The following is a 21,485-nucleotide window of genomic DNA, read 5'->3' as shown; positions in this document are numbered from 1 at the left end:
ATCCAGCCTCAGTTTTCTCCTATCACAGCCATTCAACTCTGTAACTGTTTTAAAATCACTATTGGCCACATGGTGAAATGGTTTCCTTCCTCTCTGACAACTGAGTTAGGAAAGACGCCTGTATCTTTGTAGTGACTGGGTGTATTGACACACTATTCAAAGTGTAATTAATAACTTAACCATGCTCAAAGGGATATTCAATGTCTGCTTTTAAAATTTTTACATATCTACCAATAGGTGCCCTTCTTTGCGAGGCATTGGAAAACCTCCCTGGTCTTTTTGGTTGAATTAGTGTTTGAAATCCACTGCTCGAATGAGGGACCTTACAGATAATTGTTTGTGTGGGGTACAGAGATGAGGTAGTCATTTCAAAATCATGTTAAACACTATTATTGCACACAGAGTCCATGCAACTTATTACGTGACTTGTTAAGCACATTTTTCCTCCTGAACTTATTTAGGCTTGCCATAACAAAGGGGTTGAATACTTGACGCAAGACATTTCAGCTTTTCATTTGTAATTAATTTGTAAACATTTCTAAAAACATAATTCCACTTTGGCATTATGGGGTATTATGTGTAGGCCAGAGACAGAAAATCTAAATTTAATCAATTTTTAATTCAGGCTGTAAATAAACGTGAAAAAAGTCAAGGGGTGTGAATCCTTTCTGTAGGCACTGCATGTCAGTGTTCCGTAAATGTACTTGGCGAATAAAGGTGATTCTGATCATTCAACACTTGTTAAAAGTTATAATCGTCCAACTCTGCAGGGGGGTCATGGGGTCAGGGGGGGTCATGGGGTCAGGGGGGTCATGGGGTCAGGGGGGTCATCGCTTGCAGCAGCCGTTCTACACACAACAGATTCTCTGACAGTAGAAAGGAGAGACGCTCTCCGACTGGTACAGAACTACAGTCTCATGGCTGTTTAACTAGGAACGCCCACAGAACTACAGTCTCATGGCTGTTTAACTAGGAACGCCCACAGAACTACAGTCTCATGGCTGTTTAACTAGGAACGCCCACAGAACTACAGTCTCATGGCTGTTTAACTAGGAACGCCCACAGAACTACAGTCTCATGGCTGTTTAACTAGGAACGCCCACAGAACTACAGTCTCATGGCTGTTTAACTAGGAACGCCCACAGAACTACAGTCTCATGGCTGTTTAACTAGGAACGCCCACAGAACTACAGTCTCATGGCTGTTTAACTAGGAACGCCCACAGAACTACAGTCTCATGGCTGTTTAACTAGGAACGCCCACTTCTTCCAACTCCTCACGTTCGGAGGTGGGACAAGCAGAGATCAGGAAATCAACCACACTCCTCCGTAAAGCTCGTTGTAGCTTTAAAAAAAAAAACACGTGATTACCCCCAAATAAGTCACTGAGGAAATCAGAAAAATAACCATACATAGAACTCATTTGGAAGCTGTTTCCTACATGTTCCTATCGTGAATCTGAACAACCATTGGGGTAAAAAAAAAATCCAGACCATTCCTTTAAGATTAGGGTTAAGGAGGTGGTCCTACCTTCTTGGACTGCGTCTCAAAGGTTGAGGGCAGCATGTTGGGGAAGAGCTTCAGCGCCACAGGAAGCAGGAACTCCATGAACGGCACAATGATGAACACCAGGAAGGGGAGGAGTCTAAAGACATCGGCACAAGTCCTTAGGAACTGGGGAGGAAAATATATTATTTTGTTAAAAACACAGTTTATGTTTGTATTTATTATGGATCCCCATTAGCTGCTGACTCTTCCTGGGGTCTGGCAAATTAAGGCAGTTTATACAATTTTAAAAACATTACAATACATTCACAACAGATTTCACAACACACTGTGTGCCCTCAGGCCTCTACTCTACTACCACATATCTACAACACAGAATCCATGTGTACGTGTGTTTATAGTGCGTATGGTATCATGTGTTTGTATGCATGTGTGTGTGTCTCTTCACAGTCCCCGCTGTTCCATAAGGTGTATTTTTATCTGTTTTTTTAAATCTAATTTTACTACTTGCATCAGTTACCTGATGTGGAATAGAGTTCCATGTAGTCATGGCTCTATGTAGTACTATGCTCTTTGATATTGCCAACCACTTTAATAACATTGTTGTTGACTAGATTAGCAAATTTAGGTATGACATGCAAAGAATAAACATTGAGCCTTCATATTCACGCATAACGTTCCAAATAATGAAAGACAATCACTGTAGTTTTGAGTTCAGCAAAGTAGGAACTTTTGGAAAAAATTGTGTTTGACTAATTACAAAGTTATTTTACAGAAAACAAATCAACAACAGACTTTCAGCATGCTTATAGAGAAGTGCACTCAACATGCTCGGCACTGACACAAATGACTGATGATTGGCTGAAAGAAATTCATAGTAAGAAGATCGTGGAAGCTGTTTTGTTAAGACTTCAGTGCAGCTTTCGATATCATTGATCATAACCTCTGCCTTATCATGAATGGACAGTTACCCATCTAATAGAACACAGAGGGTTTTCTTTAATGGAAGTTCATTTGAGTGTGTTGTACCGCAGGACAGCTTGCTTGGGACGTTATTGTTTTCTGTTTTAACTAATGACCTTCCACTGACCTTGAATAAAGCCTGTGTGTCTATGTACGCTGATGACTCAACAGGATACACGTCAGCTGCAACAGTAAAATAAATAACGGACACCCTTAACATAGCGCTCCAGTCAGTTTTAGAATGGGTAACTAGCAATAGGCTGGTGCTAAATATCTCAAACTAAAAGCATAATTTTGGGGACAAATCACTCACTCAACGCTAAACCTCGTTTAAATCTATTATTTAATAATGTGGCTATTGAGCAAGTTGAAGAGACTAAACTGCTGGGTGTAACCCTAGATAGCAAGCTGGCATGGTCAAAACATATAGACTCCATGGTTGCTAAAATGGGAAGAGGTCTGTCCATGATAAGGTGTTGCCCTGCTTTCTTTACATCTCAATAAACTAGACAACCTACAGGCCCTAGTTGTCCCACCTGGACTACTGCCCAGTAACCGGGTGGAGGCCGTCTAGTGATGGCTATTTAACAGTCTGATGGCCTGGACTACTGCCCAGTAACCGGGTGGAGGCCGTCTAGTGATGGCTATTTAACAGTCTGATGGCCTGGACTACTGCCCAGTAACCGGGTGGAGGCCGTCTAGTGATGGCTATTTAACAGTCTGATGGCCTGGACTACTGCCCAGTAACCGGGTGGAGGCCGTCTAGTGATGGCTATTTAACAGTCTGATGGCCTGGACTACTGCCCAGTAACCGGGTGGAGGCCGTCTAGTGATTGCTATTTAACAGTCTGATGGCCTGGACTACTGCCCAGTAACCGGGTGGAGGCCGTCTAGTGATTGCTATTTAACAGTCTGATGGCCTGGACTACTGCCCAGTAACCGGGTGGAGGCCGTCTAGTGATGGCTATTTAACAGTCTGATGGCCTGGACTACTGCCCAGTAACCGGGTGGAGGCCGTCTAGTGATTGCTATTTAACAGTCTGATGGCCTGGACTACTGCCCAGTAACCGGGTGGAGGCCGTCTAGTGATTGCTATTTAACAGTCTGATGGCCTGGACTACTGCCCAGTAACCGGGTGGAGGCCGTCTAGTGATGGCTATTTAACAGTCTGATGGCCTGGACTACTGCCCAGTAACCGGGTGGAGGCCGTCTAGTGATGGCTATTTAACAGTCTGATGGCCTGGACTACTGCCCAGTAACCGGGTGGAGGCCGTCTAGTGATGGCTATTTAACAGTCTGATGGCCTGGACTACTGCCCAGTAACCGGGTGGAGGCCGTCTAGTGATGGCTATTTAACAGTCTGATGGCCTTGAGATAGAAGCTGTTTTTCAGTCTCTCTGTCCCAGCTTTGATGCACCTGTACTGACCTCGCTTTCTGGATGATAGCGGGGTGTACAGGCAGTGGCTTGGGTGGTTGATGTCCTTCATGATCGGGTGCTGTAGGTGTCCTGGAGGGCAGGCAGTGTGCCCCTCGTGATGCGTTGGGCAGACCACACCACCCTCTGGAGAGCCCTGACGTTGCAGGCGGTGTAGTTGCCGTACCAGGCGGTGATACAGCCCGACAGGATGCTCTCAATTGTGCATCTGTAAAGGTTTGTGAGGGTTTTAGGTGCCAAGCCAAATTTCTTCAGCCTCCTGAGGTTGAAGAGGCGCTGTTGCGCTTTCTTCACCACACTGTCTGTGTGGGTGGAACATTTCAGATTGTCAGTGATGTGTACGCCAAGGAACTTGAAGCTTTCAACCTTCTCCATTGCGGTCCCGTCGATGTGGATAGGGGGGTGCACCCTCTGCTGTTTCCTGAAGTCCACGATCATCTCCTTCGTTTTGTGACGTTGAGGCAAAGGTTATTTTTCCTGGCACCACACTCCCAGAGCCCTCACCTCCTCCCTGTAGGCGATCTCGTCATTGTTGGTAATCAAGCCTACTACTGTTGTGTCGTCTGCAAACTTGATGATTGAGTTGAAGTGTCTTACTCACGTCGGCCACGGAGAACGAGAGCTCACAGTCCTTGGGAGCGGGCCGCGTCGGTGGCACTGTGTTATCCTCAAAGCGGACAAAGGTGTTTAGCTTGTCTGGGAGTGCTGCCATCTTTCCAAGGTTTTGGTTTGGGTAGGTTTAGGAACACCTGCTCTTTCCATGACATAGACTGACCAGGTGAAAGCTATGATCCCTTATTGATGTCACTTGTTAAATCCACTTCAATCAGTGTAGATGAAGGGGAGGACACATTGCGTGTGTGCCATTCAGATGGTGAATGGGCAAGACAAAAGATTTAAGTGCCTTTGAACGGGGTATGGTAGTAGGTGCCAGGTGCACCGGTTTGAGTGTGTCAAGAACTGTAACGCTGCTGGGTTTTTCACACTCAACAGTTTCCCATGTGTATCAAGAATGGTCCACCACCCAAAGGACATCCAGCCAACTTGACACAACTGTGGAAAGCATTGGAGTCAACATGAGCCAGCATCCCTGTGGAACGCTTTTGACACCTTGTAGAGTCCGGCCCGACGAATTGAGGCTGTTCTGAGGGTAAAAGGAGATATTAGGAAAGTGTTCTGAGGGTAAAAGGAGATATTAGGAAAGTGTTCTGAGGGTAAAAGGGGATATTAGGAAAGTGTTCTTAATGTTTTGTGCACTTAGTGATTATTATTTATATTATGCATTTTATTTGTTGTTTTGTTTCCTGTTTGGACCCGAGGAAGAGTTCCAATAAATACTACTACCACCACCTCCCTCCCTCCCTCTTTCCCTCCATCTCCTCTCCCTCCCCCGCCTCTCCTTCTCCCTCCCTCCCTCCCTCTTTCCCTCCATCGCCTCTCCTCCATCTCCTCTCCAACTCCCTCCATCTCCTCCTCCCTCTCCTCCATCTCCACCTCCTTCTTTCCCTCCCCCGCCTCTCCTTCTCCCTCCCTCCCTCTTTCCCTCCATCTCCTCTCCAACTCCCTCCATCTCCTCCTCCCTCCCTCCCTCTCCTCCATCTCCACCTCCTTCTTCCCTCCATCGCCTCTCCTCCATCTCCACCTCCTTCTTTCCCTCCCCCGCCTCTCCTTCTCCCTCCCTCCCTCTTTCCCTCCATCGCCTCTCCTCCATCTCCAACTCCCTCCATCTCCTCCTCCCTCCCTCCCTCTCCTCCATCTCCACCTCCACCTCCTTCTTCCCTCCATCGCCTCTCCTCCATCTCCACCTCCTTCTTTCCCTCCCTCGCCTCTCCTTCTCCCTCCCTCCCTCTTTCCCTCCATCCCCTCTCCAACTCCCTCCATCTCCTCCTCCCTCTCCTCCATCTCTACCTCCTTCTTTCCCTCCATCGCCTCTCCTCCATCTCCTCTCCCTCCCCCGCCTCTCCTTCTCCCTCCCTCCCCCTTTCCCTCCATCGCCTCTCCTCCATCTCCTCTCCCTCCCCCGCCTCTCCTTCTCCCTCCCTCCCTCTTTCCCTCCATCTCCTCTCCAACTCCCTCCATCTCCTCCTCCTTCTTTCCCTCCCTCGCCTCTCCTTCTCCCTCCCTCCCCCTTTCCCTCCATCTCTTCTCCAAATCCCTCCCCCTTTCCCTGAATCTCCTCTCCAACTCCTCCTCTCCTCCCTCCCTCTCCTCCATCTCCTCCTGTGTGTGAGTCAGTGGCCCAGAGAGGAAGGCATTAAGCCAGGCTCAGGGCTCAGTGAAAAGCTCTTTGACAATTCTATCACCTCCCCTAACCTCCCACCACTAGACTTCAACCAGGAGAAGGAGAAGAGAGGGATTAAACAAGACAAGGCAGGGTGAGCCCACTGAGCCCAGATTAGATACATAGCCATTGGATGACTGTGGGCTCAGAGAGAGGCCTGGTCAGAGACTATATACTATAGATCAACTCTAGATGAGGAACTATATGGAAGAAGCAGTACTAAGATGTCCATTACATTCACTGGAGCAATACTGAGAGAGGAAAGAAACCCAGGACAGGCAGGAGACAGGACATGGTGCCAACAGGCTGTCTGCAGGCTGGGGGTGTACAGGCTGTCTCATCTCCCAGTGTCATCCCAGAGAGACAGACAGACAGACAGAGTAGCTTACGGTCTCTTCCTGGAGAGAGGTCATCTTACAGACTAATGATGACCAGGACCCAAACAAACAGAACTATAGATAATTAATCCTGTCAGGATTCTTAGAGTTTAAATAAAACAGAATGCCTCAATCCACTGGATCTCTCTTGATCTGCTGGATTCAACCATCTCCTCTTCTTCACATGGGATGTCAAACTCATTCCTGGAGGGCCATGTGGTTGCTGCTTTTGTTATGTCCTTTCAATTAGTGATCAATTAAGACCTAGACAACCAGGTGAGGGAATGTAACTAATCAGTTAGGACCTAGACAACCAGGTGAGGGAATGTAACTAATCAGTTAGGACCTAGACAACCAGGTGAGGGATTGTAACTAATTAATGACCTTCATTCAAGTACAAGGGAGAAGCAAATACTTGCAGACACTGGGCCTACGAGGAATTCAGTTTGACAGCCCTGATCTAGGGTTATGGTTAGTTAGGATCCCTGATCTAGGGTTATGGTTAGGAAGGATCCCTGATCTAGGGTTATGGTTAGTTAGGATCCCTGATCTAGGGTTATGGTTAGGAAGGATCCCTGATCTAGGGTTATGGTTAGTTAGGATCCCTGATCTAGGGTTATGGTTAGTTAGTTACATTTCGGTGAATCTCTTATACAATGGGTTACAGAAAACCCAGATGTAAAATAGTAAATAATGGTTACTTCTCAGAAAGTATTGAGCTTTTAAGAGGAGTAAAACAAGGCTGTCCGCTGTCTCCATATCTATTTATTATGGCCATTGAAATGCTAGCTATTAAAATTAGATCCAACAAGAACATCAAGGGGTTAGAAATCCAGGGGTTAAAAACTAAAAAGTGTCAATGTATGCCGATGACTCAAGTGTTTTCTTAAGTTCGCAATCTGGATCCCTGCAAAGTCTCATTGAAGATAACTTTTCTAGCCTCTGGACTGAAACCTTATTATGACAAGATATTACGTATTGGATGGTTAAAACACAGTGTTTACACTACCTTACCAATACAATGGGCAGATGGTTTAGTAGACATACTTGGTATTCATATCTCAAAAAATATAAATGAACTTAACACAATCAATTTCAATTGAAAGTTTGCAAAAATAGCTAAGATTCTGTAACCATAGAGGTAAATACCTGTCTATTTATGGAAAGATCACATTGATTAACTCTTTGGCCCTATCATAGTTTACTTAATAATGGCGCTGCCTACTCCAGACGACTTGTTTTTAAAATCATATGAGCAAAAAATATTTCGTTTTACACAAATTTAAACATGCCTATTTATATAATTAATATGAGTTTGGGGGGCTAAAATTATTAAATATTAAAGCTTAAACCTCTCACTAAAAGCTTCACTCATAAAGTTATACTTAAACTCAGAATGGTTCTCCTGTAGATTATTAAGAGAGAATCATTTGTTCAAAAATGGCCTTTTTGCCTTTATACAGATTACAACTTCTCATTTCCGACTAATTGAAAATGAAATGTTGTTTAAAGTATCGCCCTGTCTTATCCAATCCATACAAAGCTGGTTACAATTTCAGTTTCATCCTCCAGAAAAGATAGAAGAAATATTACAACAAATATTAAAATGGTTAAACTCAAATATACTGATTAATAAAAAAAGTATTATTTATGGCTAAAAATAAAATATGGTATTATATTTATTAACGGTGGAGTTGTCACATACAGTTGAAGTCGGAAGTTTACATACACTTGGAGGTTGGAGTCATTAAAACTTGTTTTTCAACCACTCCACAAATGTCTTGTTAACAAACTATAGTTTTGGCAAGCCGGTTAGGACATCTACTTTGTGCATGACACAAGTAATTTTTCCTACAATTGTTTACAGACAGATTATTTCACTTATAATTCAATGTATCACAATTCCAGTGGGTCAGAAGTTTACATACACTAAGTTGACTGTGCCTTTAAACAGCTTGGAAAATTCCAGAAAATGATGTCATGGCTTTAGAAGCTTCTGATAGGCTAATTGACATCATTTGAGTCAATTGGAGGTGTACCTGTGGATGTATTTCAAGGCCTACCTTCAAACTCAGTGCCTCTTTGCTTGACATCATGGGAAAACCAAAAGAAATCAGTCAAGACCTCAGAAAAAAAAATGGTATACCTCCACATGTCTGGTTCATCCTTGGGAGCAATTTCCAAACACCTGAAGGTCCCATGTTCATCTGTACAAACAACAGTACGCAAGTATAAACACCATGGGACCACGGAGCCGTCATATCGCTCAGGAAGGAGACGCGTTCTGTCTCCTAGAGATGAATGTACTTTGGTGCGAAAAGTGCAAATCAATCCCAGAACAACAGCAAAGGACCTTGTGAAGATGCTGGAGGAAACCGGTACAAAAGTATCTATATCCACAGTAAAACGAGTCCTACATTGACATAACCTGAAAGGCCGCTCAGCAAGGAAGAAGCCAATGCTCCAAAACCGCCATAAATAGGCCAGACTACGGTTTGCAACTGAACATGGGGACAAAGATCATACTTTTTAGAGAAATGTCCTCTGGTCAAAAATATAATTTATAGTTTGGCCATTATGACCATCGTTATGTTTGGAGGAAAAAGGGGGTCGCTTGCAAGCCGAAGAACACCATCCCAACCGTGAAGCACGGGGGTGGCAGCATCATGCTGTGAGGGTGCTTTGCTGCAGGACGGACTGGTGCACTTCACAAAATAGATAGCATCATGAGGAAGGAAAATGATGTGTATATATATATATATATATATATATATTGAAGCAACATCTCAAGACATCAGTCAGGAAGTTAAAGCTTGGTCGCAAATGGGTCTTCCAAATGGACAATGACCCCAAGCATACTTCCAAAGTTGTAAAATGGCTTAAGGACAACAAAGTCAAGGTATTGGAGTGGCCATCACAAAGCCCTGACCTCAATCCTATAGAAAATGTGTGGGCAGAACTGAAAAATCGTGTGCGAGCAAGGAGGCCTACAAACCTGACTCAGTTACACCAGCTCTGTCAGGAGGAATGGGCCAAAATTCACCCAACTTATTGTGGGAAGCTTGTGGAAGGCTACCCGAAACGTTTGACCCAAGTTAAACAATTTAAAGGCAATGCTACAAAATACTAATTGAGTGCATGTAAACTTCTGACCCACTGGGAATGTGATGAAAGAAATAAAAGCTGAAATAAATCATTCTCTACTATTATTCTGACATTTCACATTCTTAAAATAAAGTGGTGATCCTAACTGACCTAAGACAGGGAATTTTTACTAGGATTAAATGTCAGGAATTGTGAAAAACTGAGTTTAAATGTATTTGGCTAAGGTGTATGTAAACTTCCGACTTCAACTGTATGCAGCTATCGAAAATATATGGGAATGTCTGCTCAATCCAAACTTATAACGAACTGATTGCAGCATTACCACAAAAATTGAGGAGGCAGAAGGTAGGGAACGTGTTTACCTGCCATATATTAAAGATACAAATTGGCTGAAAGGAATTAGCATAAATAGAAAAATATACCAGTTTAATTTGAGGACATAAATGTTGCCAGCTGCCCCATACAGGCTGCAACATCAACGGGAAGAGATATTCGATGTACCGATTCCATGGCACATGGTTTATGAACTGGTACAAAAAACAACACTTGATTCAACACTGAGTTTTTCAATTTAAATTATTATACCAAATTCTTGCCACCAACAGAATGCTATATATATGCGTCATACAACAATCTCAGCTCTGTAGATTTTGCTGCGAAGAGACAGAATCACTAGATCATTTATTCTGGTATTGCCCCTATGTAGCTTGTTTCTGGTCACAGGTTCAGGAATGGGGGAAAAAAATCACAACATTCACTTAAAATTAACCTTACAAATAGCAGTGTTGGGCGATTTGGAAAGCCATAGTCAGTCAATAAAAAACATAACCTTTACAAGTATTATTTTCATCTTTAGCTCACAATCTGTGGATACTATACGATTAGAAATGTTCAAAATGTATGTAAAACATCACAATTTAAAACTATATGGCACATGGAAACCAAACGAGGGTGGTGTATGGTGATAGATGGGATGGGCTGAGAGTGGCGTATGGTGATAGATGGGATGGGCTGAGAGTGGCTGGGGGGTGGTGTATGGTGATAGATGGGATGGGCTGAGGGGTGGTGTATGGTGATAGATGGGATGGGCTGAGAGTGGCGTATGGTGATAGGTGGGATGGGCTGAGAGTGGCTGAGGGGTGGTGTATGGTGATAGGTGGGATGGGCTGAGAGTGGCTGAGGGGTGGTGTATGGTGATAGGTGGGATGGGCTGAGAGTGGCTGAGGGGTGGTGTATGGTGATAGATGGGATGGGCTGAGGGGTGGTGTATGATGATAGGTGGGATGGGCTGAGAGTGGCTGAGGGGTGGTGTATGGTGATAGGTGGGATGGGCTGAGGGGTGGTGTATGGTGATAGGTGGGATGGGCTGAGAGTGGCTGAGGGGTGGTGTATGGTGATAGGTGGGATGGGCTGAGGGTGGCTGAGGGGTGGTGTATGGTGATAGATGGGATGGGCTGAGAGTGGCTGAGGGGTGGTGTATGGTGATATATGGGATGTTCTGAGGGGTGGTGTATGGTGATAGGTGGGATGGGCTGAGAGTGGCTGAGGGGTGGTGTATGGTGATAGATGGGATGGGCTGAGGGGTGGTGTATGGTGATAGGTGGGATGGGCTGAGAGTGGCTGAGGGGTGGTGTATGGTGATAGGTGGGATGGGCTGAGAGTGGCTGAGGGTGGTGTATGGTGATAGGTGGGATGGGCTGAGAGTGGCTGAGGGGTGGTGTATGGTGATAGATGGGATGGGCTGAGAGTGGCTGAGGGTGGTGTATGGTGATAGGTGGGATGGGCTGAGAGTGGCTGAGGGGTGGTGTATGGTGATAGGTGGGATGGGCTGAGAGTGGCTGAGGGGTGGTGTATGGTGATAGGTGGGATGGGCTGAGAGTGGCTGAGGGGTGGTGTATGGTGATAGATGGGATGGGCTGAGAGTGGCTGAGGGGTGGTGTATGGTGATAGGTGGGATGGGCTGAGAGTGGCTGAGGGGTGGTGTATGGTGATAGATGGGATGGGCTGAGAGTGGCTGAGGGGTGGTCTATGGTGATAGGTGGGATGGGCTGGGGGGTGGTGTATGGTGATAGGTGGGATGGGCTGAGAGTGGCTGAGGGGTGGTGTATGGTGATAGGTGGGATGGGCTGAGAGTGGCTGAGGGGTGGTGTATGGTGATAGATGGGATGGGCTGAGGGTGGTGTATGGTGATAGGTGGGATGGGCTGAGAGTGGCTGAGGGGTGGTGTATGGTGATAGATGGGATGGGCTGAGGGGTGGTGTATGGTGATAGGTGGGATGGGCTGAGAGTGGCTGAGGGGTGGTGTATGGTGATAGGTGGGATGGGCTGAGAGTGGCTGAGGGGTGGTGTATGGTGATAGGTGGGATGGGCTGAGGGGTGGTGTATGGTGATAGGTGGGATGGGCTGAGGGGTGGTGTATGGTGATAGATGGGATGGGCTGAGGGGTGGTGTATGGTGATAGGTGGGATGGGCTGAGGGGTGGTGTATGGTGATAGATGGGATGGGCTGAGAGGGGCTGAGGGGTGGTGTATGGTGATAGGTGGGATGGCTGAGGGGTGGTGTATGGTGATAGATGGGATGGGCTGAGAGGGGCTGAGGGGTGGTGTATGGTGATAGGTGGGATGGGCTGAGAGTGGCTGAGGGGTGGTGTATGGTGATAGGTGGGATGGGCTGGGGGGTGGTGTATGGTGATAGATGGGATGGGCTGAGGGGTGGTGTATGGTGATAGGTGGGATGGGCTGGGGGGTGGTGTATGGTGATAGATGGGATGGGCTGAGAGTGGCTGAGGGGTGGTGTATGGTGATAGGTGGGATGGGCTGAGGGGTGGTGTATGGTGATAGGTGGGATGGGCTGAGGGGTGGTGTATGGTGATAGGTGGGATGGGCTGAGAGTGGCTGAGGGGTGGTGTATGGTGATAGATGGGATGGGCTGAGGGGTGGTGTATGGTGATAGGTGGGATGGGCTGAGAGTGGCTGAGGGGTGGTGTATGGTGATAGATGGGATGGGCTGAGGGGTGGTGTATGGTGATAGGTGGGATGGGCTGAGGGGTGGTGTATGATAGGTGGGATGGGCTGAGAGTGGCTGAGGGGTGGTGTATGGTGATAGGTGGGATGGGCTGAGGGGTGGTGTATGGTGATAGGTGGGATGGGCTGAGAGTAGCTGAGGGGTGGTGTATGGTGATAGGTGGGATGGGCTGAGAGTGGCTGAGGGGTGGTGTATGGTGATAGATGGGATGGGCTGAGAGTGGCTGAGGGGTGGTGTATGGTGATAGGTGGGATGGGCTGAGGGGTGGTGTATGGTGATAGATGGGATGGGCTGAGAGTGGCTGAGGGGTGGTGTATGGTGATAGATGGGATGGGCTGAGAGTGGCTGAGGGGTGGTGTATGGTGATAGGTGGGATGGGCTGAGAGTGGCTGAGGGGTGGTGTATGGTGATAGATGGGATGGGCTGAGGGGTGGTGTATGGTGATAGGTGGGATGGGCTGAGGGGTGGTGTGATGGTGATAGGTGGGATGGGCTGAGAGTGGCTGAGGGGTGGTGTATGGTGATAGGTGGGATGGGCTGAGAGTGGCTGAGGGGTGGTGTATGGTGATAGATGGGATGGGCTGAGAGTGGCTGAGGGGTGGTGTATGGTGATAGGTGGGATGGGCTGAGAGTGGCTGAGGGGTGGTGTATGGTGATAGATGGGATGGGCTGAGGGGGTGGTGTATGGTGATAGGTGGGATGGGCTGAGGGGTGGTGTATGGTGATAGGTGGGATGGGCTGAGAGTGGCTGAGGGGTGGTGTATGGTGATAGGTGGGATGGGCTGAGAGTGGCTGAGGGGTGGTGTATGGTGATAGATGGGATGGGCTGAGAGTGGCTGAGGGGTGGTGTATGGTGATAGGTGAGATGGGCTGAGGGGTGGTGTATGGTGATAGGTGGGATGGGCTGAGAGTGGCTGAGGGGGTGGTGTATGGTGATAGATGGGATGGGCTGAGGGGTGGTGTATGGTGATAGGTGGGATGGGCTGAGAGTGGCTGAGGGGTGGTGTATGGTGATAGATGGGATGGGCTGAGAGTGGCTGAGGGGTGGTGTATGGTGATAGGTGGGATGGGCTGAGGGGGTGGTGTATGGTGATAGGTGGGATGGGCTGAGAGTGGCTGAGGGGTGGTGTATGGTGATAGGTGGGATGGGCTGAGAGTGGCTGGGGGTGGTGTATGGTGATAGGTGGGATGGGCTGAGAGTGGCTGAGGGGGTGGTGTATGGTGATAGATGGGATGGGCTGAGAGTGGCTGAGGGGTGGTGTATGGTGATAGATGGGATGGGCTGAGAGTGGCTGAGGGGTGGTGTATGGTGATAGGTGGGATGGGCTGAGAGTGGCTGAGGGGTGGTGTGTGGTGATAGATGGGATGGGCTGAGAGTGGCTGAGGGGTGGTGTATGGTGATAGGTGGGATGGGCTGAGAGTGGCTGAGGGGTGGTGTATGGTGATAGATGGGATGGGCTGAGGGGTGGTGTATGGTGATAGGTGGGATGGGCTGGGGGTGGTGTATGGTGATAGGTGGGATGGGCTGAGGGGTGGTGTATGGTGATAGATGGGATGGGCTGAGGGGTGGTGTATGGTGATAGGTGGGATGGGCTGAGGGGTGGTGTATGGTGATAGATGGGATGGGCTGAGAGTGGCTGAGGGGTGGTGTATGGTGATAGGTGGGATGGGCTGAGGGGTGGTGTATGGTGATAGGTGGGATGGGCTGAGGGGTGGTGTATGGTGATAGGTGGGATGGGCTGAGGGGTGGTGTATGGTGATAGGTGGGATGGGCTGAGGGGGTGGTGTATGGTGATAGGTGGGATGGGCTGAGGGGTGGTGTATGGTGATAGGTGGGATGGGCTGAGGGGTGGTGTATGGTGATAGATGGGATGGGCTGAGAGTGGCTGAGGGGTGGTGTGTGGTGATAGGTGGGATGGGCTGAGAGTGGCTGAGGGGTGGTGTATGGTGATAGATGGGATGGGCTGAGGGGTGGTGTATGGTGATAGGTGGGATGGGCTGGGGGGTGGTGTATGGTGATAGGTGGGATGGGCTGAGGGGTGGTGTATGGTGATAGATGGGATGGGCTGAGGGGTGGTGTATGGTGATAGGTGGGATGGGCTGAGGGTGGTGTATGGTGATAGATGGGATGGGCTGAGAGTGGCTGAGGGGTGGTGTATGGTGATAGGTGGGATGGGCTGAGAGTGGCTGAGGGGTGGTGTATGGTGATAGGTGGGATGGGCTGAGGGGTGGTGTATGGTGATAGATGGGATGGGCTGAGAGTGGCTGAGGGGTGGTGTATGGTGATAGGTGGGATGGGCTGAGGGGTGGTGTATGGTGATAGGTGGGATGGGCTGAGGGGTGGTGTATGGTGATAGGTGGGATGGGCTGAGGGGTGGTGTATGGTGATAGATGGGATGGGCTGAGAGTGGCTGAGGGGTGGTGTATGGTGATAGGTGGGATGGGCTGAGAGTGGCTGAGGGGTGGTGTATGGTGATAGGTGGGATGGGCTGAGAGTGGCTGAGGGGTGGTGTATGGTGATAGATGGGATGGGCTGAGAGTGGCTGAGGGGTGGTGTATGGTGATAGATGGGATGGGCTGAGTGGTGGTGTATGGTGATAGATGGGATGGGCTGAGAGTGGCTGATGGTGATAGGTGGGATGGGCTGAGGGGTGGTGTATGGTGATAGGTGGGATGGGCTGAGGGGTGGTGTATGGTGATAGATGGGATGGGCTGAGGGGTGGTGTATGGTGATAGGTGGGATGGGCTGAGAGTGGCTGAGGGGTGGTGTATGGTGATAGGTGGGATGGGCTGAGGGGTGGTGTATGGTGATAGGTGGGATGGGCTGAGAGTGGCTGAGGGGTGGTGTATGGTGATAGGTGGGATGGGCTGAGAGTGGCTGAGGGGTGGTGTATGGTGATAGGTGGGATGGGCTGAGAGTGGCTGAGGGGTGGGATTAAAGAGTTTATGTTTGGTCATGTATTATTGTTATGTGATTGCTGTATATAAAAGTGCCATGTATTTAAAATGTATATGTAGCAAAAAAGCTGTATAAAAAAAGAGGGGGTGGTGGATGGGTTAATAATACAAATAAAAAAGGTTAGTAAGGATCCCTGATCTAGGATTAAGGTTAGTAAGGATCCCTGATCTAGGATTAAGGTTAGTAAGGATCCCTGATCTAGGATTAAGGTTAGTAAGGATCCCTGATCTAGGATTAAGGTTAGTAAGGATCCCTGATCTAGGATTAAGGTTAGTAAGGATCCCTGATCTAGGATTAAGGTTAGTAAGGATCCCTGATCTAGGATTAAGGTTAGTAAGGATCCCTGATCTAGGATTAAGGTTAGTAAGGATCCCTGATCTAGGATTAAGGTTAGTAAGGATCCCTGATCTAGGATTAAGGTTACAGTGAGGGAAGAAAAGTATTTGATCCCATGCTGATTTTGTACGTTTGCCCACAGACAAAGAAATGATCAGTCTATAATTTTTATGGTAGGTTTATTTGAACAGTGAGAGACAGAATAACAACAAAAAGATCCAGAAAAACGCATGTCAAAAATGTTATCAATTGATTTGCATTTTAATGAGGGAAATAAGTATTTGACCCCTAGGCCACTCCAGGACCTTAATGTGCTTCTTCTTGAGCCACTCCTTTGTTGCCTTGGCCGTGTGTTTTGGGTCATTGTCATGCTGGAATACCCATCCATGACCCATTTTCAATGCCCTGGCTGAGGGAAGGAGGTTCTCACCCAAGATTTGACGGTACATGGCCCCGTCCATCGTCCCTTTGATGCGGTGAAATTGTCCTGTCCCCTTAGCAGAAAAACACCCCAAAGCATAATGTTTCCACCTCCATGTTTGACGGTGGGGATGGTGTTCTTGGGGTCATAGGCAGCATTCCTCCTCCTCCAAACACGGCGAGTTGAGTTGATGCCAAAGAGCTCGATTTTGGTCTCATCTGACCACAACACTTTCATCCAGTTCTCCTCTGAATCATTCAGATGTTCATTGGCAAACTTCAGACGGGCATGTATATGTGATTTCTTGAGCAGGGGGACCTTGCGGGCGCTGCAGGATTTCAGTCCTTCACGGCGTAGTGTGTTACCAATTGTTTTCCTGGTGACTATGGTCCCAGCTGCCTTGAGATCATTGACAAGATCCTCCCGTGTAGTTCTGGGCTGATTCCTCACCGTTCTCATGATCATTGCAACTCCACGAGGTGAGATCTTGCATGGAGCCCCAGGCCGAGGGATATTGACAGTTATTTTGTGTTTCTTCCATTTGCGAATAATCGCACCAACTGTTGTCACCTTCTCACCAAGTTGCTTGCCGATGGTCTTGTAGCCCATTCCAGCCTTGTGTAGGTCTACAATCTTGTCCCTGACATCCTTGGAGAGCTCTTTGGTCTTGGCCATGGTGGAGAGTTTGGAATCTGATTGATTGATTGCTTCTGTGGACAGGTGTCTTTTATACAGGTAACAAGCTGAGATTAGGAGCACTCCCTTTAAGAGTGTGCTCCTAATCTCAGCTCGTTACCTGTATAAAAGACACCTGGGAGCCAGAACTCTTTCTGATTGAGAGGGGGTCAAATACTTATTTCCCTCATTAAAATGCAAATCAATTTATAACATTTTAGACATGTGTTTTTCTGGATTTCTTTGTTGTTACTCTGTCTCTCACTGTTCAAATAAACCTACCATTAAAATTATAGACTGATCATTTCTTTGTCAGTGGGCAAATGTACAAAATCAGCAGGGGATCAAATACTTTTTTCCCCCTCACTGTAGTTAGGATCCCTGATCTAGGGTTAGGGTTAGTTAGAATCCCTGATCTCCTCACCTGTCTCCTCTCCCGTCGGGACAGTGGGTGCCCGTTGAGGACCTGCCACAGCATGCGTCCAGCGATGGTGGTGTCGATCCACAGCAGTCGGAAGCCGTGGTAGTAGTGTTTCACCTCATCTAGAACACGTTGTCCTATAGTTCTCCTGACGATGGTTTGGTCTACCGTAGGACTGTACACCGGCCCACCCTCCTCAAGCTTCTTGTTCTTATCCTTCAGAGAGCGGAGAGACTTCTCTACTTTAGAGTCATCACCAAGACATCTGGAGGTGTGAATCCACCGTACCCCGACCACGTTCCCCCTCCCGGATAACGTCCACTGGGGGTACCCACCTCCCAGGGGGTACAGAGAGGAGGAGCCTTCCACTACAGCACAGTACAGCCTCATGGAAGGGGCGTGGCCTGGGGCGTAGCCTGGAACCCTGTAGCCATCTGATGCCGTATGCAGGGAGGGGCCTAGGGAGGAGGGCGGAGCCAAGCTCCCACCTCGGAACACCAGCCTATCACCATCCATTCTACTGAAAACACAGAGACATTCAATAACTACACACCCATTACCAATATGAACAACTACACACATTACCAATATGAATAACACACTCATTACCAATATGAATAACACACTCATTACCAATATGAACAACACACTCATTACCAATATGAACAACTACACACATTACCAATATGAACAACTACACACATTACCAATATGAACAACACACTCATTACCAATATGAACAACGACACACATTAACAATATGAACAACTACACACATTAACAATATGAACAACTACACACATTACCAATATGAACAACACACTCATTACCAATATGAACAACTACACACATTAACAATATGAACAACTACACACATTACCAATATGAACACACTCATTACCAATAACAAAAGATAGTATTTTTTACAATAGTAATGCTGTAAAATGTACAGTGGGGGAAAAAGTATTTAGTCAGCCACTAATTGTGCAAGTTCTCCCACTTAAAAAGATGAGAGAGGCCTGTAATTTTCATCATAGGTACACGTCAACTATGACAGACAAATTGAGAAGAAAAAATCCAGAAAATCACATTGTAGGATTTTTTATGAATTTATTTGCAAATTATGGTGGAAAATAATTATTTGGTCACCTACAAACAAGCAAGATTTCTGGCTCTCACAGACCTGTAACTTCTTCTTTAAGAGGCTCCTCTGTCCTCCACTCATTACCTGTATTAATGGCACCTGTTTGAACTTGTTATCAGTATAAAAGACACCTGTCCACAACCTCAAACAGTCACACTCCAAACTCCACTATGGCCAAGACCAAAGAGCTGTCAAAGGACACCAGAAACAAAATTGTAGACCTGCACCAGGCTGGGAAGACTGAATCTGCAATAGGTAAGCAGCTTGGTTTGAAGAAATCAACTGTGGGAGCAATTATTAGGAAATGGAAGACATACAAGACCACTGATAATCTCCCTCGATCTGGGGCTCCACGCAAGATCTCACCCCGTGGGGTCAAAATGATCACAAGAACGGTGAGCAAAAATCCCACAACCACACAGGGGGACCTAGTGAATGACCTGCAGAGAGCTGGGACCAAAGTAACAAAGCCTACCATTAGTAACACACTACGCCGCCAGGGACTCAAATCCTGCAGTGCCAGACGTGTCCCCCTGCTTAAGCCAGTACATGTCCAGGCCCGTCTGAAGTTTGCTAGAGTGCATTTGGATGATCCAGAAGAGGATTGGGAGAATGTCATATGGTCAGATGAAACCAAAATAGAACTTTTTGGTAAAAACTCAACTCGTCGTGTTTGGAGGACAAAGAATGCTGAGTTGCATCCAAAGAACACCATACCTACTGTGAAGCATGGGGGTGGAAACATCATGCTTTGGGGCTGTTTTTCTGCAAAGGGACCAGGACGACTGATCCGTGTAAAGGAAAGAATGAATGGGGCCATGTATCGTGAGATTTTGAGTGAAAACCTCCTTCCATCAGCAAGGGCATTGAAGATGAAACGTGGCTGGGTCTTTCAGCATGACAATGATCCCAAACACACCGCCCGGGCAACGAAGGAGTGGCTTCGTAAGAAGCATTTCAAGGTCCTGGAGTGGCCTAGCCAGTCTCCAGATCTCAACCCCATAGAAAATCTTTGGAGGGAGTTGAAAGTCCGTGTTGCCCAGCGACAGCCCCAAAACATCACTGCTCTAGAGGAGATCTGCATGGAGGAATGGGCCAAAATACCAGCAACAGTGTGTGAAAACCTTGTGAAGACTTACACAAAACGTTTGACCTGTGTCATTGCCAACAAAAGGTATATAGCAAAGTATTGAGAAACTTTTGTTATTGACCAAATACTTATTTTCCACCATAATTTGCAAATAAATTCATTAAAAATCCTACAATGTGATTTCCTGTTTTTTTTCTCTCATTTTGTCTGTCATAGTTGACGTGTACCTATGATGAAAATTACAGGCCTCTCTCATCTTTTTAAGTGGGAGAACTTGCACAATTGGTGGCTGACTAAATACTTTCCCCCCCCCACTGTACATACACACATACAGTACCAGTCAAAAGTTTGGACACACCTACTCATTCCAGGGTTTTTCTTTATTTGTACTATTTTCTACATTGTAGAATAATAGTGAAGACATCAAAACTATGAAATAACACATATGGAATCATGTAGTAACCAAAACAGTGTTAAACAAATCAAAATATATTTTATATTTGAGATTCTTCAAAGTCAGCTGTTCGTGTCTATTAATGTTCTGTATTATGTCATGTTTCATGTTCTGTATTATGTCATGTTTCATGTTCTGTATTATGTCATGTTTCATGTTCTGTGTTATGTAATGTTTCATGTTCTGTATTATGTAATGTTTCATGTTCTGTATTATGTAATGTTTCATGTTCTGTATTATGTAATGTTTCATGTTCTGTGTTATGTCATGTTTCATGTTCTGTATTATGTCATGTTTCATGCTCTGTATTATGTCATGTTTCATGTTCTGTATTATGTCATGTTTCATGTTCTGTATTATGTCATGTTTCATGTTCTGTATTATGTCATGTTTCATGTTCTGTATTATGTCATGTTTCATGTTCTGTATTATGTCATGTTTCATGTTCTGTATTATGTCATGTTTCATGTTCTGTATTATGTCATGTTTCATGTTCTGTATTATGTCATGTTTCATGTTCTGTATTATGTCATGTTTCATGTTCTGTATTATGTCATGTTTCATGTTCTGTATTATGTCATGTTTCATGTTCTGTATTATGTCATGTTTCATGTTCATTTTTATGTCATGTTTCATGTTCTGTATTATGTCATGTTTCATGTTTTGTATTATGTCATGTTTCATGTTTTGTATTATGTCATGTTTCATGTTCTGTGTTAAGTCATGTTTCATGTTCATTTTTATGTCATGTTTCATGTTCTGTATTATGTCATGTTTCATGTTCTGTGTGGACCCCAGGAAGAGTAACTGCTGCTTTTGAAACAGCTAATGGGGATCCTAATAAAATACCAAATCAACATGGACAACAATAACTACACTCATTAACATGAACAACAATAACTACACTCATTAACATGGACAACAATAACTACACTCATTAACATGGACAACAATAACTACACTCATTAACATGAACAACAATAACTACACTCATTAACATGGACAACAATAACTACACACTCATTAACATGGACAACAATAACTACACACTCATTAACATGGACAACAATAACTACACACTCATTAACAACAATAACTACACTCATTAACATGGACAACAATAACTACACTCATTAACATGGACAACAATAACTACACTCATTAACATGAACAACAATAACTACACACTCATTAACAACAATAACTACACTCATTAACATGGACAACAATAACTACACTCATTAACATGGACAACAATAACTACACTCATTAACATGAACAACAATAACTACACA

The 21,485-nt window shown here is 46.2% G+C and overlaps 1 protein-coding gene across 3 annotated transcripts in view; it reads right to left on the bottom strand.

Annotated features, from left to right (window-relative positions):
* The window catches only part of letm1 (leucine zipper-EF-hand containing transmembrane protein 1), a 66,872-nt gene that overhangs the window by 30,862 nt on the left and 14,525 nt on the right, over positions 1-21,485 (bottom strand). For 2 of the 3 annotated variants that reach the window (XM_041869159.2, XM_041869161.2), the window contains exons 3-4: positions 17,506-18,022; positions 1,530-1,673 (exon numbers count right to left, since the gene is read on the bottom strand). In XM_041869159.2, coding sequence (XP_041725093.1) covers positions 1,530-1,673; positions 17,506-18,022 — 661 coding nt within the window. The remainder of the gene's footprint in view (positions 1-1,529; positions 1,674-17,505; positions 18,023-21,485) is intronic. The other variant, XM_041869160.2, reaches the window with a different exon arrangement.

Source organism: Coregonus clupeaformis, unplaced genomic scaffold (assembly GCF_020615455.1).
Source record: "Coregonus clupeaformis isolate EN_2021a unplaced genomic scaffold, ASM2061545v1 scaf0286, whole genome shotgun sequence".
Lineage (NCBI taxonomy): Eukaryota > Metazoa > Chordata > Actinopteri > Salmoniformes > Salmonidae > Coregonus > Coregonus clupeaformis.
The sequence above is the reverse complement of the archived record's forward strand: the minus strand, read 5'-3'. Positions and strand labels throughout refer to the sequence as shown.